At 40.4% G+C, this 24,926-nt stretch overlaps 2 protein-coding genes across 6 annotated transcripts in view; one reads left to right on the forward strand and one right to left on the reverse strand.

Moving 5' to 3' along the window:
- The window catches only part of ACE2 (angiotensin converting enzyme 2), a 44,124-nt gene extending 25,778 nt beyond the window's left edge, over positions 1–18,346 (forward strand). Inside the window, exons 9-18 of the mRNA XM_046672646.1 lie at positions 8–234; positions 3,586–3,730; positions 6,064–6,162; positions 6,876–6,998; positions 7,411–7,583; positions 8,830–8,888; positions 11,300–11,400; positions 12,809–12,925; positions 15,089–15,283; positions 17,353–18,346. Coding sequence (XP_046528602.1) covers positions 8–234; positions 3,586–3,730; positions 6,064–6,162; positions 6,876–6,998; positions 7,411–7,583; positions 8,830–8,888; positions 11,300–11,400; positions 12,809–12,925; positions 15,089–15,283; positions 17,353–17,461 — 1,348 coding nt within the window. The 3' untranslated portion in view covers positions 17,462–18,346. The remainder of the gene's footprint in view (positions 1–7; positions 235–3,585; positions 3,731–6,063; positions 6,163–6,875; positions 6,999–7,410; positions 7,584–8,829; positions 8,889–11,299; positions 11,401–12,808; positions 12,926–15,088; positions 15,284–17,352) is intronic.
- A 2,062-nt stretch (positions 18,347–20,408) lies between these two features.
- BMX (BMX non-receptor tyrosine kinase) overlaps positions 20,409–24,926 on the reverse strand; it is a 57,978-nt gene continuing 53,460 nt past the window's right edge. For 4 of the 5 annotated variants that reach the window (XM_046673393.1, XM_046673395.1, XM_046673392.1 and 1 more), the window contains 2 exons: positions 24,591–24,748; positions 20,409–20,938 (listed from right to left, as the gene is read on the reverse strand). In XM_046673393.1, the coding sequence (XP_046529349.1) occupies positions 20,864–20,938; positions 24,591–24,748 (233 nt within the window). In that variant the 3' untranslated portion in view covers positions 20,409–20,863. Of the gene's footprint in view, positions 20,939–24,590; positions 24,749–24,926 lie in introns of those variants that run through there. The other variant, XR_006890309.1, reaches the window with a different exon arrangement.

The following is a 24,926-nucleotide window of genomic DNA, read 5'->3' on the forward strand; positions in this document are numbered from 1 at the left end:
TGTGCAGGATCAAGATGTGCACAAAGGTGACAATGGATGACTTCCTGACAGCCCACCATGAGATGGGACACATCCAGTATGACATGGCATATGCTGTACAACCCTACCTGCTAAGAAATGGAGCTAATGAAGGGTTCCATGAAGCTGTTGGGGAAATCATGTCACTTTCTGCAGCTACACCTAACCATCTGAAAGCCATTGGTCTTCTGCCACCTGATTTTTATGAAGACAGTGGTATGGACATTTTTTCAGGGCTTGGTTTTGGGATTCTTTAGTCAGATGTGGGCCAAGGTATTTATTTTCACGCGTAGGATATATATTAATTTTTTCCACATATAGTATAAGGTATATATGGGTAACTGGGAATTGCTACTGGTAAAAAAAATTTTAAGTATGTATCACAACATGCCAACTTGTGGTTTTGTATCTTTGAAAAGGGCATAAGAGAGGTAACTGAATGAATGGCCTTGGGACTCCAAGAAACATCTAACAGAAGATTTTTCAAAAGATGCTAAAACGAGCCCACAGAACTGAAATGGCTTTTTCAAGGTCACCTAGCTAATTAGTGTCAAGAGTTCTGATTAGATCCCTCTGGTTCTAGGTAAAAACTTTCCAAAATGTTAGACCTGGAACAGAATCTAAAAACTGTTTTGCAGAGGAAGAAAACTAAAGACAGGAGAGGGAAAGTAACTAGCTCGAGGTCAAAAAGCAATGTGAGAGAACCAGAACCAGAGCCCTGATCTAAAGCTTTCCCATAATATTATGCAAAGCAAAGTGTAAGTCAAAATTTGGGAATTCTTAAAGAACAGGTGGAAGAATATTAAGATTGGAAGGGACTGAAACATTTTGTTCATCCATCTGAATCATGAAGTTGCCCCTCCAACGCCCCCTCAGATCCATCTTTGCCTGAGGCAGCCTGTTTCTCTTTGGATGGCTTGGACTTGATGGAACACAATAAATGTTCAAGAGATCTAGAGTCTTCAGTGAGGATGCCATGGCTTTTGGTTCTTTTTTGTAAAAGGAGGACACTTAGAGTCAAATATGTTTTTCTCTTTCGTGTGTTTCTCTCCACTTGTTTCAACTATTTGGGCCATAAACATCAGCTCTGCTGGCTGGAACGTTTGGTCAATGAGGTCAAGGTCATGAGCTCCATCCTCTTGTGGGCAATTCACTTTACCTTGATTTCTGGCTTCAGACCTTGGTAATCTTACAAGGGTCTGGGAATAGGTCAGTGTAAACCTATCATCATTGCTGAAAAAGTTAGCATAGGCTCAGACCCAGTGGGGAATAGACAAGTAGTGCCATCCTCCCATGAAGGGAGCAACAAAGGAAAGGGAGTTCACGGTAATCACACCTGTTTCCTAATTTTAAAATATCATTCTCAAGTCAATTAACAGACAGCTATTTGTTTTTTTATCATTTTTGATATTCCCTGACAGCAGGCAAAGATAGTTGAATCACTAAGACAGTACTGTACTAGACATGGTTAAACCATTGGTTTAAAAAACTCCTACCTCTTTCCTTGGCTCTGCCTCTGATGTGCAAATAAGGTTAAACAAATAAGTTCCTTTGTTCCTTCTCTCCCTCCCTCTCTCTCTGTTCCTTTCTTCTTCCAAAAATATTTATTGAGCACATAGTACGTGCAAGACATTTTTCTAGACACTAGAGATAGGGTGGCGTGCCAAGCAGATAATATCCCCCGATTACATTTCAGTGAGCTTCATTTGTACACTAGAGATGAGCTCTACTGCCTTTTTATGTCACTAATAAAGGATAATGGGATAACACAATTTGTTAAAGCATTTTAAACCCAGGTAAGGAGGATGCCAGTACATTTAAAGTACATTGTACTTCTTTTTTTTATTGAAGTATAATTGACATACAATATCCTATTAGTTTCAGGTGTACATCATAGTGATTTAATATTTATATACACTGTGAAATGATCACCATCTGTCACCATGCAGAGTTATTACAGTATTATTGACTATATTCCCTATGCTGTACGTGACATCCCCATGACATAATGATTTTATAACTGGAAGTTGTACCTCTTCATTCCCTCCACCTATTTTGCTCCCCCCTCATGACCACGAGTTTGTTTCCTGTACCTATGAGTCTGTTTCTATTTTGTCTTGTTTGTTCATTTGTTATGTTTTTTAGATTCCACATATAAGGGAAGTCACACCGTATTTGTCTTTCCCTGTCTGACTTATTTCACTTAGCATAATAGCCTCTAGGTCCCTCTGTGTTGTTGTAAATGGCAAGATTCCATTATTTTTGTGGCTGAGTAATGTTCCAGTGTGTGTGTGTGTATGTCACATCTCTTTATCCATTCACCTATCTATGAACAATTAGGTTGCTTCCATATCTTGGCTATTATAAATAATGCTGCAATGAATATATGGAGGTGCTTGTATCTCTTCAAATTAGTGTTTTCATTTCATTTTCTTTGGATAAATACCCAGAAGTGGTTGCTGGATCATATGATAGTTCTATTTTTCTTTTAAAGATTTTGTTTTTTTCCTTTTTCTCCCCAAAGCCCCCCAGTACATAGTTGTATATTCTTCGTTGTGGGTCCTTCTAGTTGTGGCATGTGGGACGCTGCCTCAGCGTGGTTTGATGAGCAGTGCCATGTCCGCGCCCGGGATTTGAACCAACGAAACACTGAGCCGCCTGCAGCGGAGCGCGCGAACTTAACCACTCGGCCACGGGGCCAGCCCCAGTTCTATTTTTAATTTTTAAAGGAACCTCCATACTGTTTTTCCTAGTGGCTGCACCAGTTTATATTCCCACCAGCAGTGTACGAGGGTTCTCTTTTCTCCACATCCTCACCAACACTTGTTATTTTTTGTCTTTTTGATAATAGCTTTCTGACAGGTGAGAAGTAGTATCTCATTGTGGTTTTGATTGGAATTTCCCTGATGATTAGTGATGTTGAGCACCTTTTCATGTGTCTGTTGGCCATCCGTATGTCTTCTTTGGCAAAATGTCTATTCAAGTCCTCTGCCCATGTTTTAATCGGGTTGGTTTTTTATTGTACTTGTGATTATCCAGTGGATGGTTGCCTCCAGGGAGGCTTTTTTTCGTTTGCTTTTTTCCTCCCTGGTTTACTGGCTTTTGGCCACATCTGTTTAATATTTGCTTATTTGACAAAGACTCACAGAGGGAATCATGAAGCACACACCGGGCTAGATATACAGTCTTGAATGAGACATGATCACTCACTGCCTTCATGGTGCTTACAAGAATAAACAGCATGACTGCGAAAGTAGATGAAATAGCCCTAATCAGCTCTGATGAGAAGTATAAGGAATGCAATTGAAACTAGTGAAAAAAATGAGGATTAGGAGTTACTTGTGGATTTATTCACCTGTTCTATCTAAGGCTTCACCCTACTCCAAAGCCCTTGGCTGAGAAAGTGAATATGTACATGTTATTATGTCCACTGTCAATATTTCTCATGGAATCATCCTTATAGTAAGTATATTTGGGGAATAATATCTTGAGATTAGGAAATTTTCTGACACAAACATCCAATGTCATCCTCATCTTAATATTTATCCTTTTCCATTTTACTTTCAGAAACAGAAATAAACTTCCTCCTCAAACAAGCACTTACAATTGTTGGAACTCTACCGTTTACTTACATGTTAGAAAAGTGGAGGTGGATGGTCTTTAAGGGTGAAATTCCCAAAGAGGAGTGGATGAAAAAGTGGTGGGAGATGAAGTAAGTCAATGAACACGAAATCTGTAAAGGTTTTCTCACGAGTTTGCTGTTTATTTAAAAGCATTTGGCTGGCCTGTATATATATACACACACATACATCACATCACGTATATAGTACCAGTATATGTATTGTATTGCCTGCAGGCTTCCTCTGACCCTTAGAACCCTCATGTGGCAGGAAGGACTGAGGAAATAATGCCACCCCATCAGCTCTTAACCAATACCTGATGGGAATGGGTGGATAAGTAATAAAATCAGCTTCCTTACCCTTTGCCGGGAGAATTCTGAGGTAGTGATTTGCTTGAAAACACCCTTTTGGGGGGCTGCTTTCCTTTCCCTGTGTCACTTCCTCATTCCTTTGCTAATGTGTCCTGGGATCATTTCCCAGGACCTTGTGTCAGGGTCTGCTTCTGTGAGAACTCAGTCTAAGACAACCGGGATTGGAGTTCTCAGAGAATTCTTCACAGTCAGAATAACTGGGATTTCAACAGCTAAATCTTGAAATCTGGTGATGTGGGGTTAAATATGGGAAAATGAGAGAGAAGTACGTTAGGCCAGGGGAATGCCATCACGCCACACACACGCACACACATACAGACACACACATATTAACAGCATCTTTTTAACTTAAGTCTCGATTTGGGTGCCTTCTCAGGTAACATTTCCTTGGCTCTGCCCCCTACCCAAGCAGGATTAGGTGACACTTCTTCTTATGCTCTATCTTCTTAAGTGTTGGGTCACCCGTTAAACTGTGATATTATTTAGAAAGTGAACAATTTATTCATTTTTATTTATCCTTTTATCCTCTCTTTTAAACAAAAATATTAATCTACATTTTAGGCACAGCACTGGGGATCCAGTGCTGATGATTTTAGACCTTCTCCTTGACTTCAAAGAATTTTTAGTCTATGGAGGGATGTGGAAAATGAAACTACTGCAATGTGTTCTGTTGCGATGAGAGGGTATAGGGATCCATGAGCATCCACAGGGAGATCCAAGGCCCAATCTCGTGGGTCAGATGAGGGGAGGCATCTAAGTTGAGCTCTGAGAAAGATGTGGGAGATACCTAGGTATATGTAGAGGGGAACGGAGAGAATTCCAAGCCAGAGAGAGCCTGGAACATTTGGACAACAGATAGAGATCCCTTTCAATAGTTTCAGTACTACATTATTCATCACTGTATCCCAAGTGCCTTGCACAGTGTGCCTGGCACATGCAGATATGAAATAAATAGGTTTGGGATGGAAGAATTACAAAAGAAGACAGAAAGGAAGGAAGAAAGAGAGAGAGAGATAGAAAAGAAATCTTCTCCCTACCATGTATTAGTCAGACTCCTGCCAATTATTTTTCTTTGTTTTTCTTATTTTTCCTTTTCGTAGTGAAGATCTACCTACGTAACATTCAGCCTCATATCCGTAAGTTTAACTCAGTGCCACTCTTCTGCCAAGATTCTCTGTTAACTTAAATCCTACTTGGGAGGAAGGAGGCAGCATCTGTAATAACTGTTTCTAGCGTTTGAGTGTTACTGAAATTGTGTCTATAATGATCCCACAATCAGAAAGGACAAATGTATTAAGTTTAAACAATGCCAAATAAATGGTTTCTCTACCTTTTGTTCTTATCGAATTACTTTTTGATCCCTTTTAGTTTATCTTTAAAGGTACATGGAATCAGACCCTTAAAATGATTCACTAATGCATTAATTACTCCATTCATTCAACAAATATACATGAAGCCTTTCCTTAGCATTAAGCACTGTTTGGCACTGGAACTGTAAAGAAGAGCAAGACACAGCCTTGCTCTCTAGGACCTCAGGTCTACAGGGCAAGAAGGAGCTGTATGAGAATCATTATAAAATGGAGAGAGAAGTGGGAAGGAAGGCGCAGCTAGAGAAGCCGAAGGAGCTGGAGGGCTTCACTTGCTGGCAGGTGGGTGGGATCAGGGGGAGGCCTCACAGAGCAGGGGACACTTGAGCTAGCCTTGAAGAATAAGTAAAGTTTCCACTTTAGAAAATTCTGTCTGCCAGGAGCACATCAAGTGTAGTGCCAGAGAGAAATTGTGAGCACTTTCACTGTACATTTTTGGCCATGCAATGCACTTTATTAAATTAGTGTTTTGAAGACGTAACTATTTTTCCAATGGTATATTCTAGCTGAATTTAAAAAGGAAGAGAGAACCACATAATGGACTTTGTTCTGTAATTTTTTACACTGTTTCTATTTCACCTGACAACCAATTCCAGTATAAATGCCACTGGCTGATAAAGCTGCACTTAACCATGCCTTCTCATGATGCGTGACCCACGGCTGATGTATCTGCTTTTTTTCCCAAAGGCGAGAGATAGTCGGGGTAGTGGAACCTGTGCCCCATGATGAAACATACTGTGACCCCGCAGCTCTGTTCCATGTTGCTAATGATTACTCATTTATCCGGTAAATGACAGTTTTCTTTTTACTGTTTAGTTTCTATGGTTTGTAGACAGCTGTGCTAATGGCAAAGAAATAGGGATCTATGAAGTGAAGACTGAAATTTCTCTATTTCCACCCACCTCCCCCCAGAACCTCAAAATAGATGATCAATTTCAATTCAGTTTACCTCAACACGATTTATTGGGTTAAATAAAACTTGTGCAAAATCTCTTCTCCACTATCAAGGAGTCTATAGTATCCTTGGGAGAAATAAAGTATTTTTGTTTGTCTCCTTGTTACTGTCAGAGTTCAGAGTTCAGTAGTAGAAAGAGCATTTTTAACTTGAAGTCCAAAAACCTATGTTCTTTACCTATTAGTTCCAGATCTTGAATTTGCTGAGCCTCAGTCTCCTTATTGATAAAGTGGAAATAATATTATTGACCTGCCATAAGGATTGCTTGGCATCATTTATATGAAAGGGCTCTAAATCTGTAAAACACAATGCAAATGTAAGCTAAAATTTAACAAAATACTGCCGTTTCATCAGCTGATACAAAAATGCATGTGGGTTATGATGAGTCTGCAGGGTTCATGTTTGGGTCTTTCTGGAGAAAGAAATTTAACTAGTATCTCTTTGGTTACTAGGGCCTCAGAATTTAAATATATGCCCCAATCTATGACTCTACCACAGTAACTAAACATGGGACTGCTTTTCTGTTTCTTTATCTCTTTTACAGATATTACACAAGGACCATCTATCAATTCCAGTTTCAAGAAGCCCTTTGTCAAACAGCTAAACATGAAGGTCCCCTGCACAAATGTGATATCTCCAATTCCACTGAAGCTGGGCAGAAGCTGCTGTAAGAAATGCTTCAAAACAGTTGAAACTCTCCTATTATCATTTAATATCACTCCTCTCCATGCCTGTTTGAATTTGATTTCTTTGTTCTAAAAAGAAAATTTTTGGTCTCAAAGGGTCCTCATCCACAAGTTAAATGCTTATTTTGTGGTCACTCAGGAACCTAGACCATGTGAAGCCTGGACAGGGCACCTCCTCTCTCCATGCCATAACTACAGAGCTCCCTTTGTAGTAATTGGAAGGGAAGAGAGATTGAAGGATTAATCCATCCGTTAACACACCTTATTTTCTTATCTGCCAGGAGCAAACTTAGCCAAGCCAAAGAGGAGAAACTATAGATCATACATGTAAATATATGTACATCTGTAATTCCTCAAAAGGCCCTGAACCCGCCCTCCCCTTTTCTCATGTAGCCAAATGCTGAGCCTTGGAAAATCAGAACCCTGGACCTTAGCATTGGAACGTATTGTAGGAGTGAAGAATATGGATGTAAGACCACTGCTCAATTACTTTGAGCCCTTGTTTACCTGGCTGAAAGACCAGAACAAGAATTCTTTTGTGGGATGGAGCACCAACTGGAGTCCATGTGGGTACATCGAGTTGACACACTTTGAATCCCTCCCTTTCTGCTTCTCCTGGTCTTCTCTGGCCCCAGTGTTATGGGGCTGTGACATAGTATGTTCTCCCTCTGTGTAGACCCTGCTTCTGACTGTGCTATGGTGGCAGCTGCCATTTTATCTGGGAGGAAACACAATGTTTCTTGAGCACCTACTATGTACCAGGCACGGTGAAAACTGCTTCACACACACACCCCCCCCCCCTTTCTCTTTCAAGTCTGCTTTATTAGCCTCATATTTAAAACAAAAGAGTATAGCAGTCCCCAACTGATTGTAATAAAATACTGCTCTTCAGAGATAAATACCTTTAACAATTTTAATGCTATTACAAATTTAATGCTATTCGTTCTGGCAGTTTCATATTTCTAAACAATGTGTTTATATTGTTATCTCTTTATTGGTCAGTTTTAGACATGCACTTCTGCCTACTCTTGCGCCTCTCTTTCTCATTCTCCCAATAAAGCTTTATCATAATTTTCGGTAAAGAAATCATCAATATTTACATCATTATGCCTGCAGAGCCAAGGAATCTATTATATCCTTTCTTACATGGCTTTTCGTTTGTCCTGAAGTTTCTACTGCCTCATTTTTTTTGCATGCTTAATTTGCTATCTATGTTGCATTCATCTTTTCCAACTATTCCAACATATCTATTCTTTTCAGTCTCATTTTTTCCTAAAGACTTCCCTCTTAGAGTCTTATGTCCTCCTCTCTCAATCTGGACCACAGTTTTCATCCTGAGTCGTCCCTTTGCCACTTTCCTGGGTTGAATCCACTCCTTCCTGGATTCCATGTCATCTTTCTTGGCTTACCTCTTGTTTTTGCCACAGCAGACTTTCTAAGCAAGAGCACGTGGGTTAGGAGGATCAACTGTTCCCCAAAGTGGCTTTAACCAAACCTTGGCTTTCATTCCCCTTGTTTTCAGTCTGATATCTTCTTTCCACCCCCTGCTGTACCTCAATCTCAAGCCTCTCTGGAATTCTCTGGGACTTTTTGGGTGTGTACCGCCTCTGTGTACACATTAGGCCATGGCTTCCTGACTCTTGAGAAAGCACTTACCCCTCCTCCATTACTTCTTATTTTCCAAAAGTGTGTTTATACCTTTTAAAAAATTCCTTTACTATCGCTTTAGTGGGATCTTGGGAGGGGAAGGAAATAAACACACATGGTAAATCTGTCATCTGTAACAACAGTCTTTGATTTCTCTTTGATCAGATGCTGACCAAAGCATCAAAGTGAGGATAAGCCTAAAATCAGCTCTTGGAGAAAAAGCAGTGAGTATTCTGGACAGCACATCCATTACTTTTCAATGCACTCCCTTGAACAGGACACAATAAGCCCATTCCAGTGTGATCCAAAGGATGAGAAGCCACACGGTTCTCTTAAAAGCTACAAGCCCCAGGTTCTGGCCTTTGGCTTTTGGGTTTTTTTAGTAACACATTCCTTATTGGATTGGCTATGTCTACTTTTTCCTTGTTACCTTGAAAGTGTTATGAAGATCAATGAGAAAACATCCAATCTTAAATATCAAATACCCACCCTCCCAATTCACTCTTTCCACCATTACTTGTATTTGAGGAAGAGGACATGGTTGTATTTTGAGAGATTTTTTGTTTTTAAAATTAGTGTTGGTACTTTTGTTTTGTTTTGTTTTAGTCAATTATCTATATCCCGGAAGCTTGTTAAAAACACAGAATCTTAGGCCCCCACCCTGGACTTGCTTAATCAGAATCTGCATTTTAACAAGCCCCCAGGTGATTTGTATACACAATAAAGACTGGAAAGGTCTGATTTAGAACACTGTTTCTCAAACCTGGCTGCACATTGGAGTCATATGGGGTGTTTAAAAAATCTGAATGCTTGAGTCCCACTCACAGAGATTCTGACTTAATTGCTCTGGGGTGTGGCATCAAGAGTTCTAAAAGCTCGCCAGGTGGCTCTAATCACAGCAAAATCTGAGAACCACTGACGTAGACATGCATTTTGGGATAACAAAACGTTTTACAGAAAATCACATTATTTACACCTTCATGTGAATTGCTTTAATCAGCTGTTGCTTTCTCCTAAGTACCTGTTTCAAGTTATCCAGTCTGAAGAAGTAGTGGCTTTGACTGGGAAAGAGGAGAGGAGAGGGTATTCTCAGGCAGATGGGGCTCAAAGGCCTGGGTGGGGGCATGGCACCCTGAAGGCTTTGCAGAATTAGACGACAACCGGGAACTATTGGATAAAATAGTTCAAGGTGCTACAGAAAATTGTTATTTGCATTGGATAGATCCAAAGATTGCAGTTCTACCCCCTTACTTTTCCTGGGGAGTTAAATATTGTCCAAGGCTCTACAGTAGTTGTAGTGTAATTTTCATAAATAAGTAAGACATCTGAATAGAAATAACATAGTAGAAGGAAAAAATGAACATTTAAGGAAGAAACAATAAAAATGGAGATGTCTCACTTCCCAAACTCTAAAAGTTCAAGTTCCTATTGTTAACAATCATTGAATGTCTGTGGGATTATTTCTCTTTCTGTCGTATTTTCATTAGCTCTTCCTTGGCCTAATAAATTTTAATTACTTTAAAGTATCGAGCAGATCAGGATCCTTTTCAATTATCTTCTTTTTTCTTGACATTTGTCCCCATGTCCTCTTTCCATGCAGTGAGGGATTTGTAAATAGTCTTCAGAGGGTTTGATGGCGTAACGTTCTGAGGCCGATTCACTGAGCAACGGGCTGATCTGATGAGACCAAAATCATACTTTTAGCAAACCTGCATACCAGGGCCAGTATGTCTGCCCAGTTCAAGCTATTTCATGGCAAAGTCCAACTGGATCTTTGGCATTATTTTCAGAACTCAGCCTTTAATTTTATTCATATATAGAAATAGTAACCAGAAGATTATTATTAGTAATATTAATAATATTATTACTATTAAAGCAACTTTCCCCAAAACCCCAGTGATATCAAGCTGAAGTGAATGTAACAATTCTTTTGTGAAATCTTGTAATTGTTTTTCCTAAAAGGGAAAGGAGAGACGCAAAATTTGTGCCACTCATTGATCTCTACTGCCAACTACTGGAGGAAAGAGTGAATGCTTTTCATAGACTATGCAAATACACATTCCTTTAGCACTGAAAGACAAGAACAAACAAATTACCTTGTTGTTTACAAAATTATTTTTTCCTTGGATCTCAAGTTTCTTCTTCTTTTGAACTTACGCATATCTGAGAACTTACTATAAAAATAGTAAAAACTCAGCATATTTGTCTACAATATATGGACATTTTAACCAAAACCCATGAATCGCATGACTCCCATCTATAAACCTGCCCTTAGGGTGTTTATTTCAGCTTACATCAAACTAAAGTAAAAGGGTCAGTGACCTCAGTGGGTTCTTAAAGCGTGGTTTCCTGACGAGCAGCATTAGCACCACATGGGAGGTTGTTAGAGCTGAAAATTCTTGGATCTCTTCCGAGACATTCTGAATGAGAAACTCTGAGGGTGGGACCCAGTATTCAGTGGTTTAACAAGTCCGCCAGGTGATGCTGATGCATACTCAAGTTGGAGGTCACTGACTTAATAAATAGCAAGAATCTTAGGAATATTGGAAAACTTAAAAATAATGCTTGTGGAATATCAGGTTTTGAATGTATCCTATGATCCCCACTGAGCAGTGTTTTTCTTTCGAATTTGCAGTATGAATGGAATAACAATGAAATGTACTTGTTCCAGTCATCTGTTGCATATGCCATGAGAGTGTATTTTTTAAAAGCCAAAAACCAGACAATTCTTTTTGGGTAAGTTGAGTTGCTGTGCTCTCAAGTTACTCCAACCAGTACTTCTCTTACTCTTGGGTCTGAGAAGATGTTATGCTTAAACTTTAATTCAAGTGAAATTAAGAGAAAACTCCTAATAACTTATAAACTCCTTTGATATCTTGGAATTTGGGCCCTCTATTTAGGGATGATTGTGGCTTATTTGACTTGTAAACTGCAAGAGCGTTGTTTCTATGAAAAGGCCTTCCCCTCTCCTCTCCTCTCCCCTCCCCTCTTTTTCTCCTCCCCTCTCTCCTCCCCTTCCATCTCTTCTTTTCCTCCCCCTCCCCTCTCCCTAATGCTCTCATCCACCCTCTGCACTGAAAGAAAAAGGCAGAAATCTCTGCCTTCGTTGAGCTTATATTCTAATACATATGTTTTATGTGTGTGTTACAGACAATCAACAAAATATACAAGTGAAATATGGTAGAATTAGATGGTAATAAGTGCTAGGGAGAAAAATACAAGTGGAAAGGGGCTAGAGAGTTCTGGTATATATGTGTATAGAGTTCCATTTTTAGCTAAAATGATCAGAAAAGGCCTAATTAATATTTGAGCAAATGTCTAAAACAGGAGAGAGAGCCAGCAATGCAGACAATGGGGAAAAATGTTTCAGTTGGGGGAAAAAAGCAGGTAGAAGGAATGAATATCCTTCACCTGTTGAAGGAGTGAATATCTTTCACTTGTTGAAGGAACAGCAAGGAGGCCAGTGTGGCTGGAGCAGAGTGAGCTAACAGAAGACAAGTGAGATGTGGTCAGGGTGGGACTGCGGGATGGGAAGGGGAGAAGAAAGTTCACATAGACCTCACAAGCCATTCTAATGACTGGCTTTTATTCTGAGTGAGGAGGGCCGTAAGCCACAGGATCTGCCTTGGGTTTTATTGGAATCACTCTGGCAGCTGTCAGAGCACAGTCTTGTCACATTGTGTTGTAAACCCCACTCCTTACCCTCGCCCATGGGTGTATCATTAGTTTTTACTGGGTGGGGCAAGGTTGGAGGATGTAAACACACCACCTCTGTCCATGGTACTGAGCCATTGCAGCCCACCTTATTTTTTATCACAATCCTGGGTCACCAATGATTCCTCGCTGAGTCTCCTGTTGTTTTCGGCTTGAAATTTTTCTTATCATTGAAAAAAAAATGTGTTCTTATATGGTGGCAGAAAAGGTAGTGCCAAGACTTGCTGTCACACCTTACATAGTTGAGTTCATGTGCTTTGGGCAGTGTTAAAGGTTTTTGGACAATTACATCCTTCCGTTGTTTGACCTACCCCATGTCTCTCTACCCTGTGATCCTCCCCCTAATCTCCTTTTCACCAGCAGAAATCTTCATTCTCTTTACTGTGTCCTCTGTGCCACAACAGAAAATGTTCCTTTTGTTTCTCCACAGGGAGGAGGACGTGTGGGTGAGTGATTTGAAACCAAGAATCTCTTTCAACTTCTTTGTCACTTCACCTAAAAATGCATCTGACATCATTCCTAGAACTGACGTTGAAGAGGCCATCAGGTGATATTTTACTTTAAAACAAGCTATATAAGAGGGAGGGGGTTAACAAATGCAACAACAAAAATAACTAACATTTAGTGTGCTCTTACTGTGTGCTAGGCACTGTTGAGTCATTTACATGTTTTACCTCATCTTAAAAACTTGGCTTTTAATTCCAGAAGGATCTCATGACAAGGGAATTGTCTTGATTTGGGTTCCTCCAGATACAGGCCCTTGGACAAGGATTTGAATCTAAGTAGTTTATTTGGGAGGTGATCACAAGAAACACTGATAGAGAAATATAGACATGAGACAGAGAATGGAAGGAATATCATAAACGACATGTTGTCAAGCAAGTTACCACTGTGAGCAACTAGAGCTCCATTCTGCTGGGGAATTCTGGGAGACTGTAGAATATGCAACTTAATTTTTAAAAAAATCTTTTTAAGGCTTTTTTTGGTGAGGAAGATTGGCCCTGAGCTAACATCTTTTGCCAATCTTTCTCTTTTTTTTTCTCCCCAAAGTCCCGGGACATAGTTGTATATCCTAGTTGTACATCCTTCTAGTTCATTTATGTGGGACACCGCCTCAGCATGGCTTCACAAGCAGTGCTAGGTCCGCGCCCAGGATCTGAACTGGTGAACCCTGGGCCACTGAAGTGGAGCATGCGAACTTAACCACTACGCCACTGGGCTAGCCCCTAGAATATGTACGTTAATTGCCTCATTAGAGCTGGGGTATTTATTCACCACCTCCTGTCAGTCACTGGTTGAGAACTGCCTTACAGGTGACATTAATTCCCCAGCATTTCTGGCCTGCAGGCAGGACAGAATCTTGTGGCCTGAGAATGCTCTCAGGCAAAGACAGCAGGTACTGGCTGAAGAAAGTCTGGCCAGCAGGCATGGAAAATGGTAAGTGCAGAAGGGACATGGGCAGATATTGCCATCATTTGCTGAAGGGACTTTGGTGTAGGATTCACTTAGCTAACCAAAGGACTTTTGAAACAAGGTAGGCAAGAATAGGATTCCTTAGACACTAGGAGAGGGACTTGGTATTGGCAATGGGAGTTTAGAAGGAACAGTTTGCCCAGTTTGCCTCAGCTCTTTCCCAAAACAACAAGAGTGAGGAATGGATAGATGTAGATGGTTCCCCTTGTCATTAAAAAAGGCCTAAAATATCCACTGCTACGGGGAAGCTCACTAGGTGGCCCTCTTGAGCTGCTGTTCATCTTTGGAAGCAGAAGTAAGATCTGCTGGGCAGAGTGTGCCTAGAAAATCTGGCTTAGTTGGGGTGTACAGCCCAAACATACCCAGAGACTCACTGAATGCCTCCAAATGACTTGTCTCTGTCTTGGGGGAAAAGTGCCAGCTGAGATCATCAGGAAAGAGCCAAGCCTTCCTGCAAGCTGCAGGGGACTTCAAACTTCCTGTTTCCAGAATTACTTGAGACACTTTCAGGCTAAGCTTGCCAGGGGCTACATGGCTAATTCTGCTTTGACCTCTCTCCTTCTCTGGGTGGACTCTGACCTCCTAACCTGCGCTATACCCAAGGGTAGGAAGATGGGATGTCAGACACTTTGGTTTTCAATCCAGAATATTCTTTATTTCACTATTTTTTGTTTTGTTTTTAAAACAATCTTCATCCTTTTTTCCTCTATAAAATTCAGCCATATCCCATCCCAGGGCTGGAGAAATTGGCAAAGGCCCTTTTCCTGTGGTCCTCCCCAGTGCTGCCTCCAAATCTCAATGCCTTTCATTTGGAAAATACAATTGTTGTGACTTGGGTATAGGACCTGATTCATTTATTTGTAGATGAGGTATATCCAATCGTCCTTTCCATCATTTGACATAGTCATATTCTAACAGAAGGGAAATTCTTGCCAAATATGCTAACTTTGCCTTTACAACACAGTAGTCATAAATGAGCAAATGCCAACCACTTGCACATTTCCACACTCGCAACCCAATTTTCCAATGAAGCTGTTGCCAAACCTAATCTAGGATGCAAGATATGAAAGGTGCATCATTATCAAAACTCATATCTTTCATTGGACCTGGTTATGTACTTTGATTTCGTTGCTATTTTAGGTGTACATTCTTAGGATAAGCCTTATCAAATCCTTTCTGGAACAATGATATAAGGAGTAAATTTTATTTTGCCTAAGTGTTTTTCTTTTGGGAATAGGATGTCCCGGAGCCGTATCAATGATGCTTTCCGCCTGGATGACAACACCTTGGAGTTTCTGGGTATTCAGCCGACACTGGGACCCCCTTACCAGCCACCTGTTACTGTATGGCTGATTGCTTTTGGGGTTGTGATGGGCCTGGTAGTGGTTGGTATTGTCGTACTCATCGTCACCGGCATCAGAGGTCGAAGGAAGTAAGTCACCTTTCCTAGACTTCTCTATCCTAAAACAGAAAGGTTTAGCGAAAACTAACCTGAAAATTTGCAGTAAGTGGTAGGTTGTACAAACCAAAAACTTATTTGAACAATTTTGTACCTAAATATCGTGATGAATCCCCTAGAAATTTACCAGATTTCATCAGAACTTCACCTTCCTAGCAAGCCATACCATGCAGTAGATGTCCAGCCTGGGGGTTACTACTATGCCCTGGTAAACTCCATCTTGGCCACAGCATCATTTCCCCGACTGCCAAGAGGCACTGCAAACTCAGCAAGGACGGGCAGCCTCAGGGGATTATCCTTACTGATGAGTCCTCCTTGGTCTATAAGTGACCCTAAAGACTGGATTGGTGATGGGTTTGAACTGTGAAATAATTCAAAATTGAGTTCTGAGATTTGCTTCGAGCTGCTACTCTTTAATCATCTTCATTCCTCCTCAGATAGCCCTGACTCCCTATCATCTCCTTAGTTCATGGGTCAGGCACTCTTTAATTCGTTCTTGAGTTGAAGATCCAAGTTCACTGAGGATTTAAATCCCTAGAGACCTGATTTATAGTCTTGCTCTGCCACTAGATTTTTCTTTTCTTTTGCAGGGAAGATTGGCCCTGAGCTAACATCTGTTGCCAATCTTCTCTTTTTTTTTCCTCCTCAAAGCCCCAGTGCACAGTTGTATATCCTAGTTGTAAGTCCTTCTAGTTCTTTTAAGCGAGCCACCACCACAGCATGGCAACTGACAGACAGGTGGTGTAGTTCTGTGACTGGGAAGTGAACCTGGGCCACTGAAGCAGTGACAGTGCTGAACTTTAACCCCTAGGCCATCAGGGCTGGCTCTGCCACTAGATTTTTCTTTTCTGACCCTAAGAAAGCATTTATGTAATTAAGGTTAATAATATGTTATAGAACCTAACAAAACCCTATACACACTTCAGGTTGTTTAATCATGTTCTTGATTGAATTTTTACATGCACTAGTCTATTTTGCTCCATTTTCTACACTATAGAAATTTTTAGTCGCCCCAAATAGCTTCATTTAAAAAAATTAGGCATTGAATAGAATACATCCACATGGTTAAAATTTTAAAAATACAAAAGGATACATAGAGTCTCCCTGTCACTCTTTGCCTCCAAGCTCCCTTCCCAAAGCCAACCAGACTGATCAGTTTCTTGGAGACCTGGTGAATCAGAAGTTTCGTTTCGGCAAGACCCCAGGTGATTCATATGCACATTACAGTTTGAGAAGCACTGTTCTACATACTAAAAATTTGCACATGAGATACTATTCCAAAGTTAATTCATTAAATAAATTATTTGAGGGCACCTCTTTCATGCCATGAAATGTTAATAGAAGGCACACAGACAAATAAGACTGGCTACCCTGCTCAGAACTTTCACACATTAAATACATTAATGTTCTCAGCAAATGTACGATGTAAATAGGTAATTATCTTCATTTATATATAAAACTGAGATTCAGAGAGCCCAAGTAACTTTCTCAAGTTTACACAGCTGGTCAGTAACAGATTGGGATATCCACCCAGTTTCCAAAGCTGGTTGTTGTACTACAAAGCTGTCCTGCCCTGATCTTTATTCTTTGGAAGTTGATAATTTATTAGGAAACTCTTTAAAATGAAGCAACTAGCTAAACAACCACTGAGTTGCTAAAAACAATAATAATGGTTAATATTTATTGAGGATTATATGCCAGGTACTGTGAGTGCTCTGCCAGCATTATTTCATTGCCTTCACATTGCCATCATTTTCTGAATAGGCAAACTGAGGCACAGAGGGCCCCTCTATCTGACTCCAGAGCTCACACCCTAACCAGTCTCCTCCTCTCTGCCAGCCAAGGTGCCAACTAATCACAAGGCTAAAGAAGTGAATCCAATGCGCTCCAGGTGTTTATAGTCCATTAAGAGGGCACGGATATGCAAATGATACTCCAGTAATTAGATGCTGAGATGTAGAGGATGCCCGGGCCCAGTGGAGTCCAAGGGAGGTAGTGTCATTCTGACATCACTATATTAAGGTGACTTCACTTTTTAACAGGAAAAATCAAGCAAGAAGTGAAGAAAATCCTTACGCCTCTGTGGATTTGAGTAAAGGAGAAAATAATCCAGGATTCCAAAATGGCGATGATGTTCAGACTTCGTTTTAGACAAATCTGTTTTATTTCCTCTTGAGGTGATTTTATAGTATGAAAATGTTAATTTCACGATACAGAAAATATGATATTATAAAGATGTCACTAAATATCAAAACTATGGCTCTGCTCAGGAAAAGTTGTCAAAGAAGACACGCCTGAGGAGAGGGCATCTTCACTTGCATTGCTTTTAATATTTATTTCTGCCTCAGAATTTGACTTCTCTTCTGTTTCCTAAAAGAGATTTTTCTATTTGAGAATAATAGGGAAAGTGTGTCTTTGGCCTCACAGGCTCTTCAGGGGTGACGGAAATGGAAATGTCTGTTGCATTGCTGGAGTTAAAAAAAAAAAAAAGGTTGTATGGTGGGAAAAAGTGTTGGGGCCTTGTATGGAATCTGGACAGATCGCTTTTAGGGACAGTGCCCGTGAACTGATGGAGCTGCAGGGATTAAGAATGGCACACACTGTTCACTTCGATTTAATTCAAATGTGTAGGATGATACACTCTCTTCATGTAAACTTAACCTAAGTACTATAGCGATTTGCCCACAGTGACGATTGAACTGGACCATCCCTTCTTCAGGGTGACAGGTCTAAAGAAGAGAGAAGAATCCGGAGAACAGTTAGAGGACATTGACTTCTGGCTTCCAAGCTGCTTAATCATTGTTTCCCTGACAACATAAAATTAGCCCCAGGGCCCTCCATGCCTCCGCCAGGGCACACCTGATAGAAACTCACTTACATTGTCCTCTAACTGGGGAGTGAATGGAAATCCCAACTGAAAGTCACCCTCTGAAGTAGGCACCCAATCTCTTAAATCTTTTGTATTTATTCACAATGTTTGAGTAGTACTGAGCACAAAGCAGATACTCAATAAATATTCACTAGATTTACACACTCCTGTGGTCTCATGTGTGCTTATGTGCTGGGGCTTCTGTGGTTTCTGTCTACTTTTCACTTCCAGGAACAAAGTTGCTGTCTGACTTCCCGGGGACACGACCTCCCAAATGTCTTCAAATGTATCCTAATTTCTTAAATTCCTTTATTGTACAAAGCAGTTGTAAAATCAATCCAAAAAGAGTTGTGTTAAGATTGTATACACCATCAGCTTAGAAACCAAACCTGATACTGCTTTTACATATCTCAGAGCCCCCAGCCCAGTTCTGACTATAGCATCCGTTACATACCTGAAGACTGATTTAAAATAGATTAAAATATCGAAATTCTACCCATCAACTTACTCTGTGTGCTGACTGGCATAATGTTAGAGCAACTTTGTGCTTAATAAATTCTATAGAGATAATAGTAATGGTGGATCAGTTAGCCAAGTCAGGGGAAGATGACCTTTTTCTTCACTTCCAAGAGAGTACAGGCAGGCCTCTGGTTTAAAACGACAATAAATGCTAGAAATCACCACTAAACACAGTTTAACAGCATTTTAAAAATTATTATGCATGTTTTAAAATAGTATGAAGACCGTTCCTTTACTTGGCTTCTCCTGGCTTCACTGAACTTATTTTCTGATAAACCTCTACTGGTACCTTAATATCTTGCTTGAACTTGATTTTTGAAGCCAGGTTTCTATGCAAGGCTTTGGCTTCTTTTCATAGAGAGACAATTCTATATTGTTTGAATTTTCGCAACAACCATGTATTACCTTAGTTACAAAGAGGATTATTTTTAGGAGATCAAGTATATAAAAATAAGGAGAAGAAAGGAAAACAATCTTCGGTAGGGGGGGGGGGTCCAGGAACACCTAGTTCGAGCTGAGAAATCTTTCTCTGGGGCGTTAACTGTCTGAGGTACATGTCCCTGGTGGACAGCATCAGAGAGAGCAGCAAAGGCTGGCACCGCCACCTGACTGTGGGCCCATCGAGGGGGAGGGCTGTGTCACTTGTTCCTTCTCTTCCTTTGGGTAGGAAAGAACCTGGCACACAAGACACCCTAAAGAAATGCTTGCTGAATATATAAATACCCTAATGGTTATTTTGAAAGTTCCATTTCATTATAAATTGAGATTTGTGTACCTGTGTAAAAAATAGAAGGCTATTATCATAAGTCAATTCTGCTGAATATAAAGAAATCATTATTTAAATGTCAAGAAGCAAATAACCAAGAGGGATCTTTCGAAATAGCTGGGGGATGAGGGAGTGAGTGAGATGAGGGAGGGTGTGAATGTCTCTGAAGGGAAATTACTAACTTATATCTAGAAAATAGTAGCGGGGCTTACGTAGGGTGTCTTTTCATTTTAACAGTGCCCTCCACATCACCCTTCTCTTTCTCTTCATGACGTTATAGAAATGACAATGAAGTACTCCAAAACAGAGTAAAACCTACGGGTTCCACAGCTGGCGTGAAGGAAGGCATTCCCAGGAACGGTTTTAAAGCTAAAGTACCTTTGAGTAATAGCCATGAGAAGCTAAAATAGGACTTTTGTACTTTCGTATCAAAATAGAAGACTGAAATAGAAACTGCAGTTATCAAACTAGCCAGAAGCCCCAGAGCCCTAAACTCAAGGATTGAAAATGATTAGAAAGCAACGATCTAATCAATTCTAGATATAAGTTCATGGTTGCACTTGTGTTGAGATTGGTAACAGTTAAGGTTAAGGAAAAAGGCATCAAGTTATACCTTAGCATCTTTTGAAATATGCTCTGCGTGAAACAAGGTTGCTACATTATTGAATAATATAATTTAACTTTAGTTTTTTATTTGTGTACATGATGATGTAAAAAGTCATTGTTCTAATCCAGATGTCAGAGGAGAATTGTGTCATTTGGATTGAATTATGGACCACCTAATGATGCTCACCACATGATGAGGTCCCCTAGGGCAGTTTGGCCTGACTACACGGGGACATGTGACAACTTGTTAAAAATTCAGATTCTCAGGCTGCACTCAGACCTGCTCTACCAGAATCTCTGGGGTAGTTCCAGGAATCATGTTTTAATAAACTCTCCATTTGATTCTCATGCATGCTAAAGATTCAGAACATTGAAACATCAAGGCAAGTGTCCACCTTTCTGTACTCGATAATAGTATATTTAATTATCATGAGAGTGACAATTAAAGAAAAGAACAGATATCCAACAAATAATTTTTCAATTCTGCTCAATCTTTGCACACGGTACACACCCTCTTTCTATTGCAATCAGAAAATGTGCTTCTGCTACAGGCTGGGGAGTGTAATATTAAGAGCAGCATAAACAAAATTACTAATTAGACCTAAATTTCACGGAAATCTTTTGTTTCCTACCTTGTTCATTTCTAGATAAGATAATAGACAAACAGCACACGGAATACTATTAAGAAGAACTAGCTAAATTACATTGTCTGTGCCTTGCTACTTTCCTTAAAAAGAATGAAAATGTTGGCCAACATGTACATTCATTCTCATCAGAGCTCCTAATTTCTTCTTCAAGGCTTGTCTTTTTCCCGAAGTGGTTCGATAGAAGATAGGAGTTGCTGAAATGTTGGACGCTTTTCTGGAAGCTAAATAAAAGAGAAACCCAATGGTTTAGTCTATGAAGGTTATGATTAAAAAACATAAAATATAAAATGTTTTATACCTCAGTCCTAAAGCTAGTGACGTTTAAAATGTGGAAACTCTACAGACATTTCTACTAAAGAGAAAACTAGAGGCCTAAGAATTGGAAAAGAAAACATAGAAGTATTTTTTTTGCATAAGATATGACAGCAAACCTGGAAAAACCAAGAGAATCAATGATAGAACCAACACAAGTATTAAGGAATTCGCCAGGAGACCAGTATATAAAATTAATATACAAAATCAATAGCCTTCATATGTATGTACAACCACTAATTTGAAGATATAATGGAAGAGAAAACCCCATTTACAATAGCAACAACACCAAAATAAAATACTAACAAAAATGCACCCCGTAAATGAGGAAAACTTTAAAACTCTGCTGAAAAATACAAATGTAGACTTGAAAAACATAGAAAAGCAAACAGTGCTTGTTCTGGAATAGGACAAATCGGTATCATAAAGATGTCAATTTCCCTAGGTTAGAATATAAACTAAATACAATCTCTAGTTCATAGATTTTTTTAAATATTCAAAAATAGCTGAGAAAACTATAAGGAAAGATGAACAATGAGGGAGTGCTAGCCTACCTAGTGTTGAAACATGTTCTAAAATCTTTATAATTAAAACAATGCAGTGCTAGCACATGAATTGAGAACAGAGAACAGAGAAAGTCCCAAAATAAACCCAAATATGTATGGAAATTTCGTATAATGTTAGGGGGTATTTTGACACCATTAGATGCTATCTTATCCCTGAGGATAACATGGTCTTTAAAAAAATGGTGCTGCAACAACTGGGTAGGCATTTAGAAAACAAGATCTTTGAGTCTATCCTTTATACCATACACCAAAACAAACACCAACTAGATCAGAGACTTAAATGAAAAAGAATGAAACCAGAAAAGTACTAGAGGAAAATCTGACTGAATGCCATTATAATCTGGTGTGGGAAAGCCTCTCTCTCACTCAGTTTTCAGAAGCAATAAAAGTAAACATTGATATAGTCAACTATACACTTTTTAAAAACTTTTGCACGGCAAAAATCACCATAAATTAAATCAAAAGATAAATGACAGACTGGGAGAAAATAATTACAACTTGTGTCACAGATAAAGTATTAATCTCTTTAATTTATAAGGGGATCTTTAAAATCGAGATGGGAGAAACAAAAACCTGATAGAAAAAGGGAAAAGACATGACATATAACTGTCAGAAAGATATACAAATGCCCTTAAAAATACACCTCACTCATAATGGAAGATGTACCTATGCAAGGTGCACTACAATGCCATTTCTCATCTGTCAGACTGGCAGGAATTCAGAAGCTTGACAATGGTTTGTGTGGGATACTAGGCACATTGTTAGAGGGCCAACACCTGTGGAGAGGAATGTGCTACTTTTTTTTAAAGACAGAAATGGAAACAAAAACACATACACGTACATGCGCCTTTTTATGCAAAGAAATATGGGAAAGGTAAATTGGCATCTAATGAAAATTGTGAATGTTCTTCCAAAAGTTGCAAAATAAAATATAAAGGGGAGACCAAAATGTACAGAATGCTCACTATATGCAGACCCTTCAACTGGGGATTGTCTCTATGCAAACCCCTCTCAAAGGATTCTGCCACAATTCACCCACTTTCCCGGACCAGCTGTGAAGAAGGAAGAAGGCAGTTGCTTCCTGTTCCGGGCACCCTGTCCATCTGACGGTGCAGTCATATCCCCAGGAGCTAGAGTGGGGAGGGCCAGGGAAGTTCCTGGCTTCAACTCAAAAACCCCTTGTCTGCTCCTCTTCTCCATCTGACAGGTGAGAGCAGTAAGTCAGCCTGATAGTGGGCAGTGATAGGTCTCTAACTCCCCTCTGACCCAGTCTGACCCTCTAGCTCTGCCTGGGGCTCTCAGCGCCTCAGACATTACACTTGGGGTAAAAAGGGTGGGGCAGCCTTAAATAGTATTCCAAGCGCTGTAGGATGGGAAACCACGAAGCGTCCATACTCCAAGAGATAATTTAAGGCTAAACAATAAAATATTATTATGTGATGCAGTCAGCAACTCTTCCAAAGTGGGACTCTAGGCTCCAACACAAGAGATTAGCAACTCTTTAAGTCGTGTGCAGCAATTTATTCTGAGCACCATGCATAGCGCCTGGTGCATAGGTACTCTGTAAATATAACAACAGCAAACACTTAGAGTACTTACTGTGTACCAGGCACTGTTCTGAGCACTTTATAATACTAACTCATTCAATTCATACAATAATCCTATAGGTTAAGTACTATTTCATAGTGAAGCACAAAGAAGTTAGGAGGCTTGTACAAGGTCACACGGCTAGCATTCAATCCAGACATTCTGGTTCCAGAGTCTACATGCTTAACCACGACACCAATCTGCCTTTTACCAGTGAATGAATGAATGCATCAAAGCATGAATGCAGCATTAGGCCCCTTTGTCAATGAGGCGGTACCATATAATGGCTATGAGCTATGGGCTCTTAGATCAACGTTCTTAAAAGTCCTCTATTGTCATGTCACCCTCAAAAGTCTTCAGTGGCTCCCCATTGCCTATAGAAAGCAAAACTCGCCCTCCTCTCCCTGTCATTCACTCTACAGAATCTGGACCAGATCTACTCTTCCAAATGAATTTCCAGCCCTTCCAACGATAGCTATAGCCAAGCATCACGCGCATTCTTGCCTCTGCAACTTTGCCTGTGCTGCTCTCACCCGGACACCCTTTGACAATGTCTCCTCTCACACACCTCTGGACATTCTGCATGGATTTCCTGACCTGGTCGGATAATGATGCATTCAGCAGGCTGGTCTCCCTCTCCTTTGAACTCTTCTTGTACTCGCCTATGTTTCCATTCGGTATGTATAATTATAAACTGCTTGGTGTTTTCAGTCCCACAGTGTGCGTGTGTGTGTGTGTGTAAAGACTGAGTTTGGCGAGGGCAGAGATGGAGCCTCATACTTCCTTAACATCCCCCTTAGTTCTACAAGCATAGTAGGTGCTTTGCAAATTAATCTCTGCAATTTCAGCTCCATGTCTACCCCCAAAGATACTCTTACTCTCTGCCTGCATGGGATGCTTTTATTCAGCATTTGGGAGGCATGGGAAGAGAGGATGGAATGGTGTCCATTACATGTTCTCTACACATGGTTGTATGTTCTCTGTTACACATATTCTATTTGAGGAGAGACCCCATAGTGTGTGGATAAGAACCGGCACTCTGATACTAGCCAGCCTGCTTCTTAGCTGTGTGACCTTGGACAAATCACTCAACCTCTTTGAGTCTCTGTCTCCTCCTCTGCTAGTTTTAGCCATAATAGTACCTACGTCATAGAGTGTTTCCTCATGAATAAGTGAGTTAATATTTATCAAGTTCTCAGAACAGTGCCAGACATAAGCTGTTTGTTAAATTTTTGGCATCTACGTTGCTCGTTTTGGATTACAGACACTTGAGGGCGGGGTCCCAGGCCCATTTCCACCTGCTCTGTAACAGGTGCCTTCCCTCAAAAATGCTTTGCCCAGCGGTGACACAGCAACCAGCCTGGATGTGACTGGCACCCCTTCCAGCTCCCCCTGGTGGTGCACTTGCCTCGTGCCAGCAGCTGTACATGATCTGGTAGATGGTGTCTGATGCCAGTTGGGGCCGATAGAGCCTGTGGCCCTGGGAGACCTTCACAACCACCTGGGAGTTGTCATACAAGTCGTAGGGCTGCTTCCCCAGGCTGAATACTTCCCACATCAGGATCCCTGCACCGCACCAAGGGGTGGCCGGCAGACAAAGAGGAAAGAGAGCCAACATCAGAAGGGACAGAGTTTGTCAAGTGAGCTTCACGCGCCAGGTCAGGAAGGCTATGGGTCAGAGTGAGGGATCCTTGGGAAATGAGTCCTAGCAAAACGGGCATGGTATGGAAGGTGAGCCTGTACC

Source organism: Equus quagga, chromosome 10 (assembly GCF_021613505.1).
Source record: "Equus quagga isolate Etosha38 chromosome 10, UCLA_HA_Equagga_1.0, whole genome shotgun sequence".
Lineage (NCBI taxonomy): Eukaryota > Metazoa > Chordata > Mammalia > Perissodactyla > Equidae > Equus > Equus quagga.